At 51.7% G+C, this 18,940-nt stretch overlaps 1 protein-coding gene across 5 annotated transcripts in view; it reads left to right on the forward strand.

The window, feature by feature from the left end:
• Positions 1-18,940, forward strand: part of ARHGAP39 (Rho GTPase activating protein 39) — a 96,982-nt gene that overhangs the window by 72,905 nt on the left and 5,137 nt on the right. For 3 of the 5 annotated variants that reach the window (XM_084750870.1, XM_084750869.1, XM_084750871.1), the window contains 4 exons: positions 3,127-3,210; positions 9,317-10,667; positions 11,557-12,118; positions 17,163-17,255. In XM_084750870.1, coding sequence (XP_084606996.1) covers positions 3,127-3,210; positions 9,317-10,667; positions 11,557-12,118; positions 17,163-17,255 — 2,090 coding nt within the window. Of the gene's footprint in view, positions 1-3,126; positions 3,211-6,098; positions 6,299-9,316; positions 10,668-11,556; positions 12,119-17,162; positions 17,256-18,940 lie in introns of those variants that run through there. The other 2 variants (XM_084750873.1, XM_084750872.1) reach the window with 2 other exon arrangements.

Consider the following 18,940-nt stretch of genomic DNA (forward strand, 5'->3'; position numbering starts at 1 on the left):
GCTACATTGTTTTGACCAGGAAGCCTTGTGCACGCGTGTTCATGTGTTGGTGCCATTGAGCTCTCCTTCTACACTTTTAACATTTTCTCTTAGCTATTTTTATTTTTTTCCACTATTTTTGTGTGTGTGTTTCGGCAGATGGGTATGCCTCTCTATGTGTGTTGCTTATGGAGGCCAGAGGTCAACTTCAGGGTCTTTGTCCATCATGTTACAGCATATTTTTGAGACAATGTCTTCTACTGTTTTGAAGCTTGCCATTTTGGCTAGATTTGCTGGCCCATCAGCTCCTAGGATCCCAGCCTAGGGTTACAGGCATGTGACGTCACACCTGGCCTTTTACATGGATGCTAGGCTCTGAGTTCAGATCCTCATGGTTCACCCATCCACCCGTCTCCCCAGCCCCTGCCTTACATACCTCAACCAGGTATTGCTATTCTGATCCAGCACAGTCCTCACATTTGTTTGTAAAGAGAGTCCTAATGCTTATCCCAGGCTGGCCTTGAACCTTAGCCTCCCACTAAGTCCAGCTAATTGTGAGGCTTTGGTGAAAATAATGCTTGAGATCGAACCCAGGGCCTTGTGTGTATGAGGTAAATTTTCTACTGTTGAGCGTCATTAGTTTTGGTATTTAATTTGGTTTGGTGTTTCAAGACAGGGTTTCTCTGTGTAGCCTTTGCTGTCCTGGACTCACTTTGTAGACCTGGCTGACCTTGAGCTTACAGAGATCTACCTGCTTCTGCCTTCCAAATACTGGGAGTACAGGCTGAGCTTTATTGTTAACTTATGTCCTGGACTTCTGTTTTATATTTGTTGCTAGTATTGCCATCATGCTAATATACCTGGTTGTTAAACAGTTAAATAGCAGAAAAGCCACAGTTGAGTATGTGCTTTAAAAAGTATGCCTGCGTGGTGGCGCACGCCTTTAATCTCAGCACTCGGGAGGCAGAGGCAGGCGGATCGCTGTGAGTTCGAGGCCAGCCTGGACTACAAAGCGAGTCTAGGACAGCCAAGACTACACAGAGAAACCCTGTCTTGAAAAACCAAAAAAAAAAAAAGTATGCCTGCTATAAACTGGCTCCATGTAACTGTTCAGAGGTCTCATTTCAGAGCCTTCGATACCTTGAACCAGGAGGAGTTTGTGAAGGACAAAATGGTAGTGGCCTTCCCAAGTGACAAGAACCTTCCTTGTAGATCTATACTGAGCTCCGTGAGGATAGTTTAATGCTTGTGTTTAAATACAAAATAGTGGAAGGGTATTCTGTTTTTTGGAATGTAGTTGATCTCAAAGGAGGTAACAGTTTGGAGAGAGACCAGGCCCTTTACTGGTGGTCTGGCATCTAATAGCCCACCGTAGCAAGTCACATCACTTCCCACCCGGAGGAGCGTCGGCTACCCTGATGGTTTAACTCTGTCTTCAGACGCTCACATACAGATCTTAGGATCAAACTGAAGAGAATTAAAAGTGGAGGAGCTTTCTCTGTTTGGCAGGATTAACACTATATTCCATGAAAATTCTCCAGCATTCAGAGGCTCTATTACAATACTGTACTTGCTGGTCTGTCCAGCTACTGTCTTGCCTAGAGTCAAGGAATCATACAAGGAAATTAAGCCATGTCTTCATTCAAATCCAGGCTGAAGTGTGATCTAAGGAATGAATGGCTGTGTGTCAGTGGAGTGCAGGTCTTAAAAGACATCCGGATACTTTTGATCTTTCTATAATTTAGCTATTTAAGATTACATAGAACATGCATTTTCCTAATAATGCTGTTCTTTAACTTTTAAGTAAAGGCTAGATTGCAAACCTACATTAATATTGCCAGTAACTTTTTGTTTGAGCTTTTCAAGAATGACACCCAGACTGGGTGTGGTGGTGCACACCTTGGATCCCAAAACTTGGGAGGCAGAGGCAAAAGGAGCTCAGTGAGTTTGAGGTCAACCTGGTCCACATAGTTAGATTCAAGGAGACCAGGGCCCTGTCACCTAATGATGACTTTTATCTTTCTTCCAAACATTTAAATCACCCAGTGCCCCCTCTGCCTACGCACTGGCTACCCATTCCAAACGTCATTACATTCTGGCAGCAAGTGTGCACATTAACTAGGACCTCGGGTCTGCTTCCACCTATTGTTACAGTCATATGAAAGCCTAGCGTTGAGTATAGGTAATCTTGATCAGATTAAATAAAGCTTCTCTAGACTACTAAAGCTTCTTCTAATCGCAAGTGGGTATTAATTGGATCGCCTGCCTTTTGGATAGCTGACAGGATAATCACTTATTTAGACATCCATTTTCGATATCTCTTGGATGTCTTGTTTGTTTGTTTTTGAGACAGGGTTTCTCTGTGTAGCCTTGGCTGTCCTGGACTCACTTTGTAGACCAGGCTGGCCTCGAACTCTGCCTCCCGAGTACTGGGATTAAAGGCGTGCGCCACCACGCCCGGCTGCTTGGCTGTCCTTATATCAGCCTTCAGACCACTAGAGTCCCCGGGAGAGTCTTCATAGTGTGTCCTGTCCTCTGTTGTCTGCCGTTTCTGGTTGATGCTCTCACCAGCCCTGCATCTGGGCTCAGAACAGTGGCTCCCATTCTAGGACAGGGCTGCTGTCCTGCTGCTCCACAGCCTCTAGGCCACTGTGGCGATTATTTTCTATTTATTTATTTTTTCAAGACAGGGTTTCTCTGTGTAGCCTTGACTATCCTGGACTCACTTTGTAGACCAGGCTGGCCTCGAACTCACAGCAATCCCCCTGCCTTCCAAGTGCTGGGATTAAAGGCGTGCGCCACCATGCCCGGATCACTGTGGCATTTCTTTAGGAGAAGATAGAACAGAAGAAATTCTCACCTAAACAATAGAAAGGAACATGGAGGCATGGTGGTACACACTTATCCGAGCATTCAGAAGGCAGAGGCGGAGGCAGAGGCAGATGGATCTCTGTGAGTGCCAGGCCAGACAGGGCTGCATAGTGAGACCCTGTCTGTAAACGGAAGGAAGGAAGGAAGGAAGGAAGGAAGGAAGGAAGGAAGGAAGGAAGGAAGGGCAACCCAGGTCACCCCAGGGAAGTGGGGGTAGCTCTGTGTGCTGTAAGTACTGCACTTAGACTCAGCATCCTCTGTTCTGCTGTGTTTCAGCTGCTCGCCACCAGGTGTGCTCCTGGAGAAGGACTATGAGGTTTACCGGGATTACAGTGCGGACGGCCAGCTCCTTCACTACAGGTGGGCCGCCTGGTGCTGGACACACCTCTACTAGCCTCAGTGTCCCTGGGTGGGCTGCCTGATGCTGGACACACCTCTACTAGCCTCAGTGTCCCTGGGTGGGCTGCCTGATGCTGGACACACCTCTACTAGCCTCAGTGTCCCTGGGTGGGCTGCCTGATGCTGGACACACCTCTACTGGCCTCAGTGTCCCTGGGTGGGCTGCCTGATGCTGGACACACCTCTACTGGCCTCAGTGTCCCTGGGTGGGCTGCCTGATGCTGGACACACCTCTACTGGCCTCAGTGTCCCTGGGTGGGCTGCCTGATGCTGGACACACCTCTACTGGCCTCAGTGTCCCTGGGTGGGCTGCCTGGTGCTGGACACACCTCTACTGGCCTCAGTGTCCCTGGGTGGGCTGCCTGATGCTGGACACACCTCTACTGGCCTCAGTGTCCCTGGGTGGGCTGCCTGATGCTGGACACACCTCTACTGGCCTCAGTGTCCCTGGGTGGGCTGCCTGGTGCTGGACACACCTCTACTGGCCTCAGTGTCCCTGGGTGGGCTGCCTGGTGCTGGACACACCTCTACTGGCCTCAGTGTCTCTGGGTGGGCTGCCTGGTGCTGGACACACCTCTACTGGCCTCAGTGTCCCTGGGTGGGCTGCCTGATGCTGGACACACCTCTACTGGCCTCAGTGTCCCTGGGTGGGCTGCCTGGTGCTGGACACACCTCTACTGGCCTCAGTGTCCCTGGGTGGGCTGCCTGGTGCTGGACACACCTCTACTGGCCTCAGTGTCCCTGGGTGGGCTGCCTGATGCTGGACACACCTCTACTGGCCTCAGTGTCCCTGGGTGGGCTGCCTGATGCTGGACACACCTCTACTGGCCTCAGTGTCCCTGGGTGGGCTGCCTGGTGCTGGACACACCTCTACTGGCCTCAGTGTCCCTGGGTGGGCTGCCTGGTGCTGGACACACCTCTACTGGCCTCAGTGTCCCTGGGTGGGCTGCCTGATGCTGGACACACCTCTACTGGTCTCAGTGTTCCTGGGTGGGCTGGTGTTGGGACAGCTGGAGCAGAGCTTGCTTGAGCAAGAAGCGCCAGGAGAGGCTGTAGAGATTACCAGCACTTTGGGTATGCGTACAGGACACTCAGGATTGCCGTAGCTTCACTGGGAATTCCATTTTGGAAGTCTTGTGGCTCCTCTCAGCCTCTGGCAGAAGAATGAGGTCTGAGGGATCCTTGATGTGTGTCCCACTCTTGAGTGACACAGACCCACACTTTAGAGCACTTCCCAGGCCCAGCTAGGAGTACAAGGTAGTCATAGGGAGGGAAACAGGCTCTGGTTTCTGGGTCCCAGGTCCCTTAACAAAATGGTAGCAGCCACCTATAATCTTCTTTCTTGGTGACCGGTTTGCTGTGGGAAACGTAGGCCAGAAGGCAGAGCATTATGCCTGAGGGTGGCCAGGAGCCTAAACACAGACCGCCCAGGGACAGAGTCGGTACTGAGAAAGAAGTTGAAAGACATGAGAGGCCTTGAGAGTTTGCTTAGCCAGTTGGATTTGTTTCCTAAATGGAGACAGGTGGGGAAGGACTCAGATTCCGCCCTGGTCCTTGTGTAACTATGTACCTACAGGTGTATTCCAGGCCTCTCTGGGCTCCATTTTCTCATCAGCAATGGACCTGGCCAGCACAGAGCAAGCAGCTGCGTCTCTAAATCAGGAGGACCCTCTGGGCTCTGCTGCCTCCCAATGGCCAGTCCAGGGCACTGCTGCCTGCTACAACCTGGAAAGTGTCCTGGGCCTCAGCAGCGGGATGTTTGGTCCAGTTAGTCACCTGCTGGAAGCTGCTTCATGCAAGGCATCCCAGCCTTCCCCTTCTGCCCCTTGTTGTATTACTTTCCATCTGTACTGACCAAAGGAGTGATCCCACCCACATCTACCTGGGTGAACATGTGAGTTTATTAGCCTTACAGGAGTATAAGATGTCCAGAATGTCTGCATCACTGTGGAGTCCTAGCATATCATGGATGACGCCCCCACCCCCAAAACACACACACACACACACACACACACACACACACACACACACCCTATATATTGTAATATCTCCCAAGATCCCTTGCAGTAGGTGGGACAAACAAAAGAAAGCAGTGAGACAGATGGGTTGGCATTCCAGGTCACAGTCTTAACGACCCTCCCCTTTCCTCCTATTAATGTGTATTAATAGTTCAGTTATCAGCATGAGACCCTGTCTCAAAAAATTCCCGTGTGCCAGGCGGTAGTGGCACACGCCTTTAATCCCAGCACTCGGGAGGCAGAGGCAGGTGGATCTCTGTGAGTTCAAGGCCAGCCTGGTCTACAGAGTGAGTCCAGGATAGTCAAAGCTACACAGAGAAACCCTGTCTTAGGGAGGGAAATCCCATGTATCTCCCTGCCACTGTATTGTTCTCCTTATTTCATTGCTGTGGCTTCCAGGCCAGGTTATCTCTACTCCAAGGTAGTGACGGGATAACGATGAATGCCAGCAAGGAAAACCCACACTACAGTATCCTTTGTGTCACTGTCACCTTGACACAGTCACCAGTGACATCTGGAGAAGAGGTGGGCCACAAAAGAACACTTACTGGTGCTGCAAGAGCCCTAGGGCCAGAGGCTTGCGTCACTAGGGTCTCTGTGTCCTTGGGTGATGAACACTTAAGAAAGCTGGAAAAAGGGTCACCCTTCATCCAGAGACACCTGGGTCCTTCCTGTTGAAATGCTGCAGCCTGTGTACTTTCAGAGCTATGTCATCCTCAGATGATCATCTTGGCTCCAGAGAAAGGGGATTTTGCTGTCCTCAGAGCTTGTAGTGAGAGTACAGCACACAGGCATGGGCACAGCAGCTCAGTTCTAGAAAGGTACTTCTTCTCACAGGCTGTCCTCCAGTGCACAGATCAGCATGTTGTCTGGAATGGCAAGAAAGCAAAGTTCTTGTGAAGCAAATTATAAAGAAGGTCAGAGCTGACCAACGCCTGAGACAGTGAAGCTGCCCCATAGCTCAAGAGAAAACAAATCCTTGTGGGGCACAGTGTTGCACACCTGTATTCCCAGCACTCTGGGGGGCAGAGGTAGGTGAATCTCTGTGAGAGTGAATCCAGGACAGCCAAGGCTACACAGAAGAAACCCTGTCTCAGAAAACCAAAGGAAAGGGGGAGGGAGCAAATATTGTATTTTCTGGTTCCCAGGTACAGAACAGCAATTGCACTTGCAATTAGACGTGCCCGGTGTGGGCTGGAGAGATGGCTCAGAGGTTAAGAGCACCAATTGCTCTTCCAAAGGTCATGAGTTCAATTCCCAGCAACCACATGGTGGTTTACAACTATCTATAATGAGATCTGGTGTCATCTTCTGGCTTGTAGGCAGGATATTGTATACATAATAAAGAAATCTTTACAAAAAAAAAAAAAAAGAAGAAGAAGTACCCAGTGTGTGCCACTGTCCTGCTGCCTGGCACAAGGATTTGTGATACTTGTCTTTCTGACCGTCATCTTAGGACCAGCTTTGGGTTTCTTATGAAGAGGGGAACATGGAGAGGAACATCAGATCTGGGAAAGGCCTAGAAGGGAAAGTTAGCAGAACATGGGAGCAACATGAAGAAATGGCATCTTGCAGGCCAGTACCCATTTATAGCATGAACATTTAAAAATGGACACTGAAAAGGTGGACACACAGGAAGTTCAGCCTTTGGAGTAGAAAAGCTATAATTATAGACAGGACTGGTGTAGACGGAACAGAAGTGCTGGGGTCTGCAGAGAACCTTGCCCAGGGGCAGGCTCAGCCTCCTGAGGGCTAGAGACAGAGCCAAAGCCCTAACAGGTATTGCCAGAGGCCTGCTCCAAGACAGCAGTGGGACCCCCGGTGGCCAGCCCACCTGGAAAAGAGAAAGCCTGCTCGGAGGTGCCCTGGGCAATGAGTGTGGACCAGCCTTTGTCTGTGCTTGCTGTGCCGCCACCAGGCCACCACAAAAGCTCAACAGTCTCTAGTGGCTCCTGGCACTGGCGGTCAGGGGTCCATGCTGTCTCCCAGGAGAAAGCCATACCAGGAGGAGAGAGAGGGTAAGCAGAGGACAGGCCAAACCCCTTCACAAGCAGCCTCAGCCAGCTCAGGCCCAACCGGAGTACTGGACTTACAGGATTCAGTCTGGAACTGACTGGGAAGCCTTTCCTGAGATGGTGGTTGAGAACACGTCCTCTTTTTCCAGAGGACCTGGGTTCAATTCCCAGCACCAACCTGGAGGCTCACAGCTGTCTGTAGCTCCACTTCCAGGGCATCTATCTTACTCCTCTTCTGGCCTCCTCAGGCATGGATGTACATGGACACAGACACATGAAACAAAATGAAAAGTTTACACTTTTTTAAAGACAAAATCTCACTATGTAGACCTGACCTGGAACTCACTATGTAGGCTTCTAAGTGTTGGGATTAAAGGTGTGTACTCCCACCCCCATAATCTACCCAGCCTTCAGCATTTTGCTAAAGTAGCCTGAAAGGGGAAAGACAGAATTATGTTTGTGTGTGTGTGTGTGTGTGTGTGTGTGTGTGTGTGTGTGTGTACACACCATGCAGAAGAGGGCAGTGGGTCACCTGGGACTGGAGTTACACACAGTTATGAGCTGCCATATGGGTGCTAGGAATTGAACCCTGGTCCTTTGGCAGTACAGCTGGTGCTCTTAACCACTGAGCCAGCTCCAAAATGGTGGTTTCTAAGTAGATTAAGTTTGAGACTAGAGAAGTGGCTCAGCAGTTAAGAGCTGCTCCTCTAGAAGATCTGAGTTCAGTTCTCAGTTCCCATGCTGTGGCTAACTAGAGTCTGTAACCCTTGGGCATCTGTTGCCCTCTTCTGGCCCCCACCGGCACTGTATACACATGATGCATAGATAGATATACAAACAAAATATCCATACATAGTTTTAAAAAGATTAAGGTGAGTTTGAGTGTAGTAGCATACACCTGTAATCTCAGAATTTAAGGCAGAGATAGCTAGACATAGCTACACAGCCCTTCTAACATAAATATAAACAAACTGAGCTTAGTTAAGTGGAAAACTAGTAAACAGAACATAGATCAGGAGGCTGGCGAGGTGGCTCAGTGGTTAAGAGCACTGGTTGCTCTTCCAGAGGACTCGGGTTCAATTCCCAGCACCCACACTGCGGCTCACACCTGTCTGTAACTCCAGTTCCAAGAGGATCTGACACCTTCACATAGACATGAGTGCAGACAAAATGACCAATGTACATAAAATAAAATTGTATATACATATAAAAGAGACACATCAGAAGACAATCTGAAGGGTGGAGAGGTGACAATAAAGGATATCTCGTGAACCTGTATTGTGCACAGTGCATTGTAATTGACTCCCAAAAGAGAAGAAACAAAGTAAACGTGATATTTAAAATCATAATAGCTAGTTTTCCAAGAACAATGGAGATTAACCATCCAAACTCAAAAGATCCTGGAAATCCTAGTCAGAGGGTCACACCTCAGTGGTTTGGCCAGAGAACAGAGTGGGTGAGCCCTGCCCTCTATCATGGAACACTGTTCTAGGCCTGGCTTCTTCTCGGTACTCCAAGCGTAGCCATGAGATGCAGGGCTCTTTCTGACCTCAGGCCTGTGGGAGAGAACATATATATGAGCATCATGCCTGTGCCCCTGGGGCCAGTGCCACCACTTTGTCAGTACGCAAGAGATGATTCAGAAAATGCCAGCTATCCAGCGTGACCTCTCTGGTGAGGGACCAGATTGAGACAGTAGGACATTTGTAAGTACCCTTGACCTGATAAAGGTGTAAGAAAGGAGCTGAGGGGGAAACAAGGATGCTTTCTCAAGGTGAAAGTGGTGACTGGAGGACCAGAGCATGGGAAGTCCATTGGAGCTGGGCCCTGAGGTGCTCGTGTGTCTAGTACTTGGCTCTTCTGGGTACCTGAGCCAGGGGCCATCAGCTCCAGCAGTCTGGTGCTAGACTGAGAAGCAGCTCTGAGGTGGAAGCACTCCAAGAGCCTAAGGGTGACACTCTAGGAAACCTCAGGCTGCGTGGTGGGTTGGACTTAACTCTGTCTACCCTGACTAGGTGTCCCCTCTCCACACAGGACCTCCTCACTGCGGTGGAATTCTGGTAACAAGGAACGCATGCTCATCAAGGTTGCTGACCGTGAACCCAGCTTCCTCACGTCCCAAGGCAATGGCTATCCCTTAGACAGCCAGCCTGGGGGTCATCCCCGCAGACCATCCGGTAGCCAGCACTCACCTAACCTGCAGACCTTTGTCCCTGACACTGATGGCAGTGTCTTCTTTCCAGAGAGGCGGCCTTCACCCTTCCTAAGGAGGGCTGAGCTCTCTGGAAACTGTTCTCCACTGCTGATGCAGCCCCGAAAGCCCTCCAGTGACTCCCAGCCCTCCTCCCCGCGCTATGGCTATGAGCCCCCACTCTATGAAGAGCCTCCCGTGGAATACCAGGCCCCTATTTATGATGAGCCCCCCATGGATGTGCAGTTTGAGGCCAGCAGCCCCTACCAGACCGGCTCACCCCAAAGGTCACCAGGCCGAAAGCCCCACCCATTCCTGCAAACTACCAAACAGACCCCAACGTCACCCTGCCAGCAGCTGATGCGCACCAAACAGAAGTGCCCGGAGCGCTTTCTGAGCCTGGAGTACAGTCCTGTGGGCAAGGAGTATGTACGGCAGCTGGTGTATGTGGAGCAGGCGGGCTCCAGCCCCAAGCTCAGAGCTGGGCCCAGGCACAAGTATGCACCCAACCCTGGTGGTGGCACCTACTCCCTGCAGCCCAGCCCCTGCCTGCTGAGAGACCAGCGCCTAGGGATCAGATCAGGAGACTACAGCACCATGGAAGGGCCTGAGTCACGCTCAAGCCAACCACCCACACCACTGCCCCAAGCCCAGGAGGATGCCATGTCCTGGTCCAGTCAGCAGGACACCATGTCTTCCACAGGCTACTCCCCAGGCACTCGAAAGAGAAAGAACAGAAAGCCGTCTCTGTGCCAAGTCCCTAGCACCTCATCCACTGATGGTGCTGGGGACCTGCTAGGAGAGCAGCCTCTGACTGAAGAGCGTTCTCCATGCAGGTCCAGCCTTACCCCAGTAAAGGCTGAAGCAGACCTAGTGCGAGGCACACCTGAGCCCTTCCTGGCCCAGGCCCGGCTGGCCTGGGAAGCCCAGCAAGCCCACTTCCACATGAAGCAGAGGGGGAGCTGGGACTCCCAGCAAGATGGCTCAGGGTATGAGAGTGATGGCGCTGTCCCCCTGCCCATGCCTGGGCCTGTGGTACGAGCGTTCAGTGAGGATGAAGCGCTGGCACAGCAGGACAAGCACTGGAAGCGGAACACGTTTGAGAAGCTTGGTTTCCCCCAAATCCTGCTAGAGAAAAGCATCTCTGTACAGACCAACCTGGCCTCACCGGAGCCTTACCTCCATCCCTCACAGGTGAGGGCACAGGGCAGGGCGGATGGGATCTCTGGGCCCAGCAGACACCAGGCAAGACCTGAGGTCAGCACAGGGCAAAAAGGGGCCTTGCTATACCTGGCATCCACGGTGTGAGAATGACACGTAGGGTCTTAGGCCTAATATGCCAGCTGTCAGGGCATGGGATGCCACACCGGGACCTAAGTGTATAGATTCCCACAGGTCTGCCCTCTAGGTCCACCAGGGCCCAAGATCCCGGCACTAATATTCTTGCTCTAACTTCTGGCTCCATCATCCATGCTGCTTTGCTGTGCCTATCCAGCAGCACCAGAGTTAGAAGGTGGAGTTAGAACCTAGAGGCCTCCCAGAGGCGGTGTGGCAGGTTTCTCTCCACCCTGCTAGGGAAGGCTTCAGAGAATTCTGGGCAGCATCCATATGGCTTCAGAGACCTTCTATAGGCCATGGGAAACAGTAATCAAGGACAACGCTATCCTTAATAAGAGAATGGGCTCTGTTTATGGGCGGAGGGAGGGAGGGGTCAAGCCCCAGACAGGTGATACAAGAGCCAGGTCCTCGAGCCCTGGCCCCTCACTAGGGTCACAGGGTCCTACAGAGGTGGGAATGGGGCTTGTAGCTTTGCCTATGGGAGGTGGGGTGCTAGCCTTCCCTAGTGGTGGCAAGATGAGCTGGAATCCCCTTCTAAGGTGACCTGTGCCTCCTCACCAACAGTCGAGTTTCCTAAGAGCAGAGACCGAGACTGTTACTCTGTCTTTAGCTTCGTGGTCATGTCTACAGGGCCAGCTGAGTCTCAGCTGGCTGGCTCACACCTCTTAGGGCTATATAGTCCAGCGGGGCTGATTTGCCTGCCCAGCTCACCCTCTGATGGCCCAGTCCCGTTTGTCCTTCCTAGTCTGAGGACCTTGGTGCCTGCGCCCAGTTTGAGAGCAGCCGGCAGAACCGCAACGCAGTTCCCAGCTCCAGCTGTGTCTTCCCCACGTTCACACTGCGTAAGCCCTCCTCAGAGACGGACATCGAGAACTGGGCCTCCAAGCACTTCAACAAGCACACCCAGGGTCTCTTCCGACGCAAAGTGTCCATAGCCAACATGTTGGCCTGGAGCAGCGAGTCCATCAAGAAGCCCATGATCGTGACCAGCGACCGGCAGGTGAAGAAGGAGGCCTGTGAGATCTTCAAGCTCATCCAGATGTACATGGGCGACAGGCGGGCCAAGGCAGACCCGCTGCACGTGGCCCTGGAGATTGCCACCAAAGGCTGGAGTGCACAGGGCCTGCGGGATGAGCTGTACATCCAGCTGTGCCGGCAGACCACAGAGAACTTCCGCCTGGAGAGCCTGGCCCGTGGCTGGGAGCTCATGGCCATCTGCCTCGCCTTCTTCCCACCTACCCCCAAGTTCCACTCCTACCTGGAGGGCTATATCTACCGGCATATGGACCCCGTTAACGACACTAAAGGTAAGGCCCAGCATGTGGGGCCCTCAGCACCCCAGCTTTGCTGCTGCTGAGGTAAGGGCTATGGAGAGGGCTCCTAGCCATGCTGGGTAGGTAACATTGACCAGTTCCAAGATCCCCAGACCCCAGTTTCCACTGGCTTGTGGGCGTCCTCAGAGAACCCTCTCTGAGCTGTGAGAAGAGCCCAGGCAGGCCTGGCAGAAACAAGGACATATAGCCTGTGTGTCTGCTCTGCTCTAGACCAGGGCCAGGGGCTCTCAAGCTCCAATACCCCCGCTACACTCAGTGTTGTTGTCCATGGTAAAAGAAGCTGCCCAAAGAGGCTCAAGCTGTCTTCGATGTGGGGTCTGGGCCTGTGGCCTAATCAAGGAAAAGCATTGTGGCCTGGGTCTGTCACTAAGCTCCAGTCCCCAGGCCCATCATATGTAAGTCTATTAGTTCAGCTTGTGGGCATTATGAGCTAAGCTGTCCTGTGAGGTCAGAAGATGGGACTGTCACTGATAACCTACTTGCCCATGTCTACTAGCACCAAGTACAAGGCTCCTAGAAATATGTCATAGTTGTACTAGCGGGGCAGCTGGTCTGAGCCCTGGGCTGGCTAGAGTGGGCACAGGGCAGGGGATGGGTAGCTGTGTACAACAGGCCATCTTCCACCTCAGTTTGAAGTGCCTGTGGAACGCAGCCACAGAGCTGATGTCTCCATGTTCACCCACATGCCCAACACACACACGCTTGCAAGCTAGGTCACACAGAGCTGTGCATTGCTCCTTCAGAGAGAAAGAGTCTATCTTGGGCTGTTTCTTTAAAAACTGAGGTCCGAGCCGGGTGTGGTGGCGCACGCCTTTAATCCCAGCACTCGGGAGGCAGAGGTAGGCGGATCACTGTGTGTTCGAGGCCAGCCTGGTCTACAAAGTGAGTCCAGGATGGCCAAGGCTACACAGAGAGACCCTGTCTCGAAAAACAAAAAATAAAAAATAAAATAAATAAATAAAAACTGAGGTCCTGGTCAGTACCTCTAGGCCTTGTCCCCAACAGATATGGGGAAAGCAGTTTTCATAATGCTATGGGGTCATCGTACACATGAGGACAGGGCAGAAGCTTCATGGCTTGACGGGCTCCTGGAGAAGATGCGCCAAGCACAGGAACCATGTAGTACCTCAGCCGCTTGTGAGCGAAATTTCAGAATCCATGTGATTCTGCCCCAGGCATGCTCTTGTCAGCATAGGTCCTGGAGGATGCACAGCCTGGCACATGTCTATGCTCCCTTACCTGCACTGAGGACCAAAGTCAAGGTCCAAGCAGCTTGGGACTCTTACAGGCTTTAGTGGGGAACTCAAGAGCCTGAGGCTTTGGTCCTCTTAAGGTTTTCTAGGAGTAGGGGGAGACCTGGAAGCCGTGCTTTGTTGACCTCATAGAGCACTTCATCGTCCTCTTCTAAAGGGCCTTCCAGTGTACTTGAGCTATAGGCTATGGAAGTGGGTCTCCATGCCCAGCACAGCTTGAGGCCCACAGTACACCTCAAGGGCGTACTTGAGTTAGTTAGCAAAGGAAGACTTGGGAGGCGATCAGAGGCCTAAGGATCCCCAGGTTGGCTATCCAGAAAGGATGTAGCTGGATGTTTCTGTAGGACATTCTGTGCTGCCACCTTCACACAGTGTGTCTGTGTGTGCTTTTTCCCAGTGTGCTATACACATAGTGTCCTGCCTTACACAAAGAAGGAAGAGGATTTAGCTTGGGGGCTGTGGCCTGACAGCACCTCATTTAAGGCCCATAAAGTCTTACCTCTGGACTCTGAATGGTAAGCAACGAACAGGTCGCTTGATTCCAGGCTGTGGGGCCTGGGCTGCTCTCACTGTCAAAACCTTCATCTCCATCCCTGGCTTGCCTCAAGTGTGCCTGTGTGTAGCTTTGCTTGGCTTTGAGCCCAGAAGAGACGTCTACATACAAGCTGGTCATCTCTTTTCAATAGGCATGGTGGTACACGTCTGTGATGCCAGCACTCAAGGGGCAGACACAGGACTACAGCATTTTTGTTTGTTTATTGGTTTTTCGAGACAGGGTTTCTCTTGTGTGTAGCCCTGGCTTTCCTGGAACTCATTGTGTAGACGAGACTGGCCTTGAACGCCGAGATTCACCTGCCTCCTGAGCACTGGGATTAAAGGCATGCACCACCACCGCCCAGTCCAGCACTTTTTTAAGTAGCTCATCATAATCTCTTTTATGTTAACATGTACATTTTTAAGTAACTGACTAAAAAGAAGAAATAAATGCCAGGGTGTCACTGGCTCCTGTTTTACACAGTGATTGCACCTTTTCTGCTTTGCCCTTACTGTCACCCCATATGGGCACAAAGGCAACAAAAAGGAAACAACAGAAACAGACTGCAGCAATTTTGAGCTACCTGGTCTGTATAGGGAGTTTTGGGCAGCCAGGGTTACATGTAAAATCTTGTCTCAAAAACTGAGGTTGTGGTTCAGCGCAGGTAGACTGTGGTGTGAGTCCTGGCTGCTGGTGAGGAAGACAGGCCTTACCAGATCAAGAAGGTGTAACTCCTGTCGTGGGAGACCCGCTGTCCTGAGGTGTAGGACTTAGTGTAGGGAACTGACCTAGGGGCATCGGAGAACTTGGGCCCTGTGCTTGGCACATCACTCTGCACTGCCTGCTTCAGCTTTGATTCATTTCCCAACATCTATGTGACTTATGCTGTGTGTTCACCATGTAGGATAAGAGCACCAGAACGTGATGCTACCTTAGCCTTCTGTCTTAGATAGCCATGGCCTTGTGCCAGCCAGCGTCAGCTACTCTCTCAGTTGTCCCTACAAACAAGTTAGACTAGACTTTGAGAGGTACTTGGCACTGAATACAAGTTGCATGACAGCACTTCTGTAGAAGTCCTTTGGAAAGCTACTCTTGGTTTTTTGGTTTTTTGAGACAGGGTTTCTCTGTGTAGCCTAGCTATCCTGGAACTTGATCTGTAGACCAGGCTGGCCTTGAGCTTACAGAAATATACCAGCCTCAGTCCCAAGTGCTGGGATTATAAGGCATGTGCCTCACCCACCCACCCAGCTGTTACTACATATAAGAAAACATTTTCAGAGCCAGGTGTGGTGGCGCATGCCTTTAATCTTAGCACTTAGGAGGCAGAGACAGGTGGATCTCGTGAGTTTTGAGGCCAGCCTGGTCAACAGAGCCAGTCCAGAACAACCAGAGCTACACAGAGAAACCCTGTCTTGAAAAACCAAAAAAAAGAAAAGAAAATGGTGAAGAGCTGCCTTTGGTGGTACGTGCCTGTAATTTCAGCACTTGGAAGGCTGAGACAGGCAGGACAATCACGAATTTAAGGTCAGCATGGTGATCCTAATATGGTTAAGACCTACAAGACACAATCTCTTTATCTTTGTTTGTTTGTTGGTTGGTTGGTTGGTTTTTTGTTTGTTTGTTTTTCGAGACAGGGTTTCTTTCTATAGCCTTAGCTGTCCTGGACTTACTTTGTAGACCAGGCTGGCCTCGAACTCAGAGATCCACCAGCCTCCGCCTCCTGAGTGCTGGGATTATAGGCGTGCACCACCATGTGTGGCTAACACACAATCCCCAAAACAACAAAACATAAGCAGAGTCTGGAAAGCTGGCTCAGTGGGTAAGAGCGTATGTGCAGTGTTCTTGCAGAGAACCCAATTCAGTTCCCAGCATCCAGCTCATCGCCAACTGTAACTCCAGTACAGGGGATCTCATGCTTCTGGCCTCTGCCCTTTGTGGACACCTGCACTCACATGGATACAACACATACACACGCGCACACACACACACACACACACACACACACACACCTCTTTATATATATAAAAAAAAAGTCTTTAAAGTTAGACCTAGTCTCAGTCACTGTTCTTTTATGAGGAGATACTATGACAAAAGCAACTCATAAAAGGAAAGCATTTCCATGTTCCTGCTGTGCTGATAATGGACTAACCCTCTGACACTGTAATTGACGTTAAAGAACAGCATGTTAGAGGACCTCCCACTGCTGGCTTGTCCTACGTCTGGAGGGGTCAGAGTCTGGCCTGTGTGAGGCAGGTAGATCTATGGGCACAGAGCACAGAGAAGGCCTGGGGCTGGAGGGTCTTGAGTTTGAGGACAGCCTAGACTGTAAAGCAAAAGATCAAAGTGTCAAGACCGCAGAAACTCAAGGGCTGCAGTTACAGCTCAGTGCGAGGCACTTGCCGAGTGTTCACCAGGCTGTGAGTTCAGTCCTCAGCACCCAAAATAAATGAAGTATAGCCGTGCTGGCACTGTAGCCTCATGTCAGCTACTTGGGATGCTAAGGCAAGAGGATCAAGAGGCACGGCCTGTCCTAGTTACAAAGTGAGCTCAAGGCCAGCTGTGCCAGTCTCAAAAAGAAAGCGGGCTAGGCCTGTCACTCAGTGTTAAGAGTACCTGGCTGGCATGGTCTGTGTTCAGTGGCCACCACTGATGCAGAGGCATGGGAGGGAGAGGTAATGGGAGCTGTTCATGAAAGTGAGCCAACTGAAAGCTTCCAGTGGCAAAGCTCAAACCGAAGTGTACAGTAAGTACCCATAACACATTCCTTCCTCCTGAGTACACTAAAGGAAAAGTGAGAGAAACCTGGCAGGCATGACCTCAGCCAGGTGACAGGGTCGCTGCCATCTGTAAGTCCCTTTGTGACAGGTGGCAGGCCAGGCCAGTCCCCACCATTCACCCATTTCTATTGGCTTTGTAGCAAGAGGGTCTGTGAACCAAGCACCAGCTCAGGAGCCAAGGCCCAAACTCTGTCGGCCAGAGGTGTGTGAACCAGCGGCACCATGTCTCCCCTGCTTTCCCACCCACCCAGGCCCTCTGGTCACTTAACACCAGAAAGGTCCCAGCATCTCACACTGACCTGTGTGTGCACATAGCTGTCCCCAGAGACACGTGGGGATGTGACAGAGCCCCAGCAGGCCCAGGGGCCTTCTTGCCACCAAATGTAGGAACCACATGGGTAGTGGTTTCTGGCTTATGTGCTGTGGTCCTCACGGTTCTGTTTGCTCCCCAGTGACACAACACATAAAAGAGCTTCTGGAAAGGAACAGTAAGAAGAAGTCCAAACTGAGAAAGAAACCCAAGCCTTATGTTGAAGAGCCAGATGGTAGGGCCTCTGCAGCCTGGGCGCTGCCTCTGCATCGCTCTGCTCTCCAGCCATGGCCGCCTGGCCCTCTCTAACCGCTTCTGGGCTGGGGGAGGGACACTAACCTCAGGCTTGGGGCCTCCCAAGCAAGCAAAGCTGGAGGTCTAGGGTGCCAAAATGACCCGAGAGAAAGGGTGTGTGCCCTGCACCTCTTGTGGCAGTACCCAGGACGATCCACAACTTGCTTCTTGGTGGACAGGGGGAACAAGGACTCACCTGTGAAGGCCTGGAGTCACCCCAGGTGAGTGAGTGCGCCTGACCCTGCGGTGAGGCTCTCAGGTGCAGGAGCTGGCTGTCCTGTGGCAAGTGCGTCCCTAGCCCTGTCTTCTAGTGTAGCAACTCTCAGGGCAGGGGAGCCCACCCTGTGCCAGTAGGGAAGCTTCCCTCCCACGGTGGCCCCAGCAAAGCCTTCCAAAGCGGAGTTTCTCTGCCTTCTTCCCCTACATCCTCCTTGCCCTTCCCCTGAGCCCTGTCTCAGGACCACTCTGCTCAGTTGAGCACCAGGGAAGGCTGTGACCTCCCTATCTAGAGTTCTCAATGACAGTTCAGCGCCACCATTCCCTCACAAGGCCTCAAGGCAGCTCTGGCCTTCCTGCACCAACTTTGCATAGAGCTGCTTCCACTGGGCCACCATTCCTGCCTCCTGCTCTTGGCTCTACTCTTCCTAAAGCTCTTGCCCACCATGTGCTTCCCACGGGAACCCGAGGACAGGCCAGGAAGCGTTCTGTAGATGAGGTCTCTCTAGGACAGACTGGGCCAGCAGGAAGCTGCAGAACATGGGGAGCCTTACAGCAAGACCAGCACGATGTCTGTCGGGCTGGAAATCTACCCTTGGTGGGGGCCTCTCAAGCTGCCCAACAGCCTATGCTCAGACTGCTCGTGGGGGTAATAGCATGAAGTACAAGGCCCTGCTTGCCCAGCTAGCAGAGTGTAGGAGCTGGGTACCAGCCATCTGTGAGTTTGGGCCAACAAGGTAGGGAAGAAGTTCCTGTGGAACTTGGAACAGAATTGGGCAGCACTCTGGAGCCGACTATGGCTGGTAGGGAATCGGAGAGCATTCCTTCCCTGGACCATGCAGGGTAAGACACAGCAGACACAACAAGCCTTGGGCACACCTGCTGGAGTAGTAAGAACCGTGCAACACTGCTCCTCTAAGTGTGGTGTAAGCAGGTCCTCACATGTAAGACTATTGACCTGCAGCCTGGTAGAGGTTCTGGCCAAGGTTCAACAAGGCTAGACTGGGGGCCCAGGGCAGACCTCATACAAGTAAAGGTCTCTAGAACGGCAGTGACCACTGCCTGATCCACTTTGGACCTCAGCACAGAACAGAAATTACTGTGGCTTTCTTTTCTTTTTTTTAAAAGATTTATTTATTATTTACACAATATTCTGCCCACACATGTGCCTGCCCACCACAAGAAGGCACCAGATGTCATTACAGGTGGTTGTAAGCCACCATGTGGTTGCTGGGAATTGAACTCGGGACCTTCGGAAGAGCAGACGGTGCTCTTAACCTCTAAGCCATCTCTCCAGCCCTACTGTGGCTTTCTAAACCCCGGGTACATGTAGCTGCAGCCTCAGTCCTAGCGTGCCTGCTACCCCCAGGACCCCAGCAGCTGTCTACGTACACTTACCATTCTCAGGTT

This window comes from Acomys minous (assembly GCF_964271855.1).
Source record: "Acomys minous genome assembly, chromosome: 12".
In the NCBI taxonomy this organism is placed as follows: domain Eukaryota; kingdom Metazoa; phylum Chordata; class Mammalia; order Rodentia; family Muridae; genus Acomys; species Acomys minous.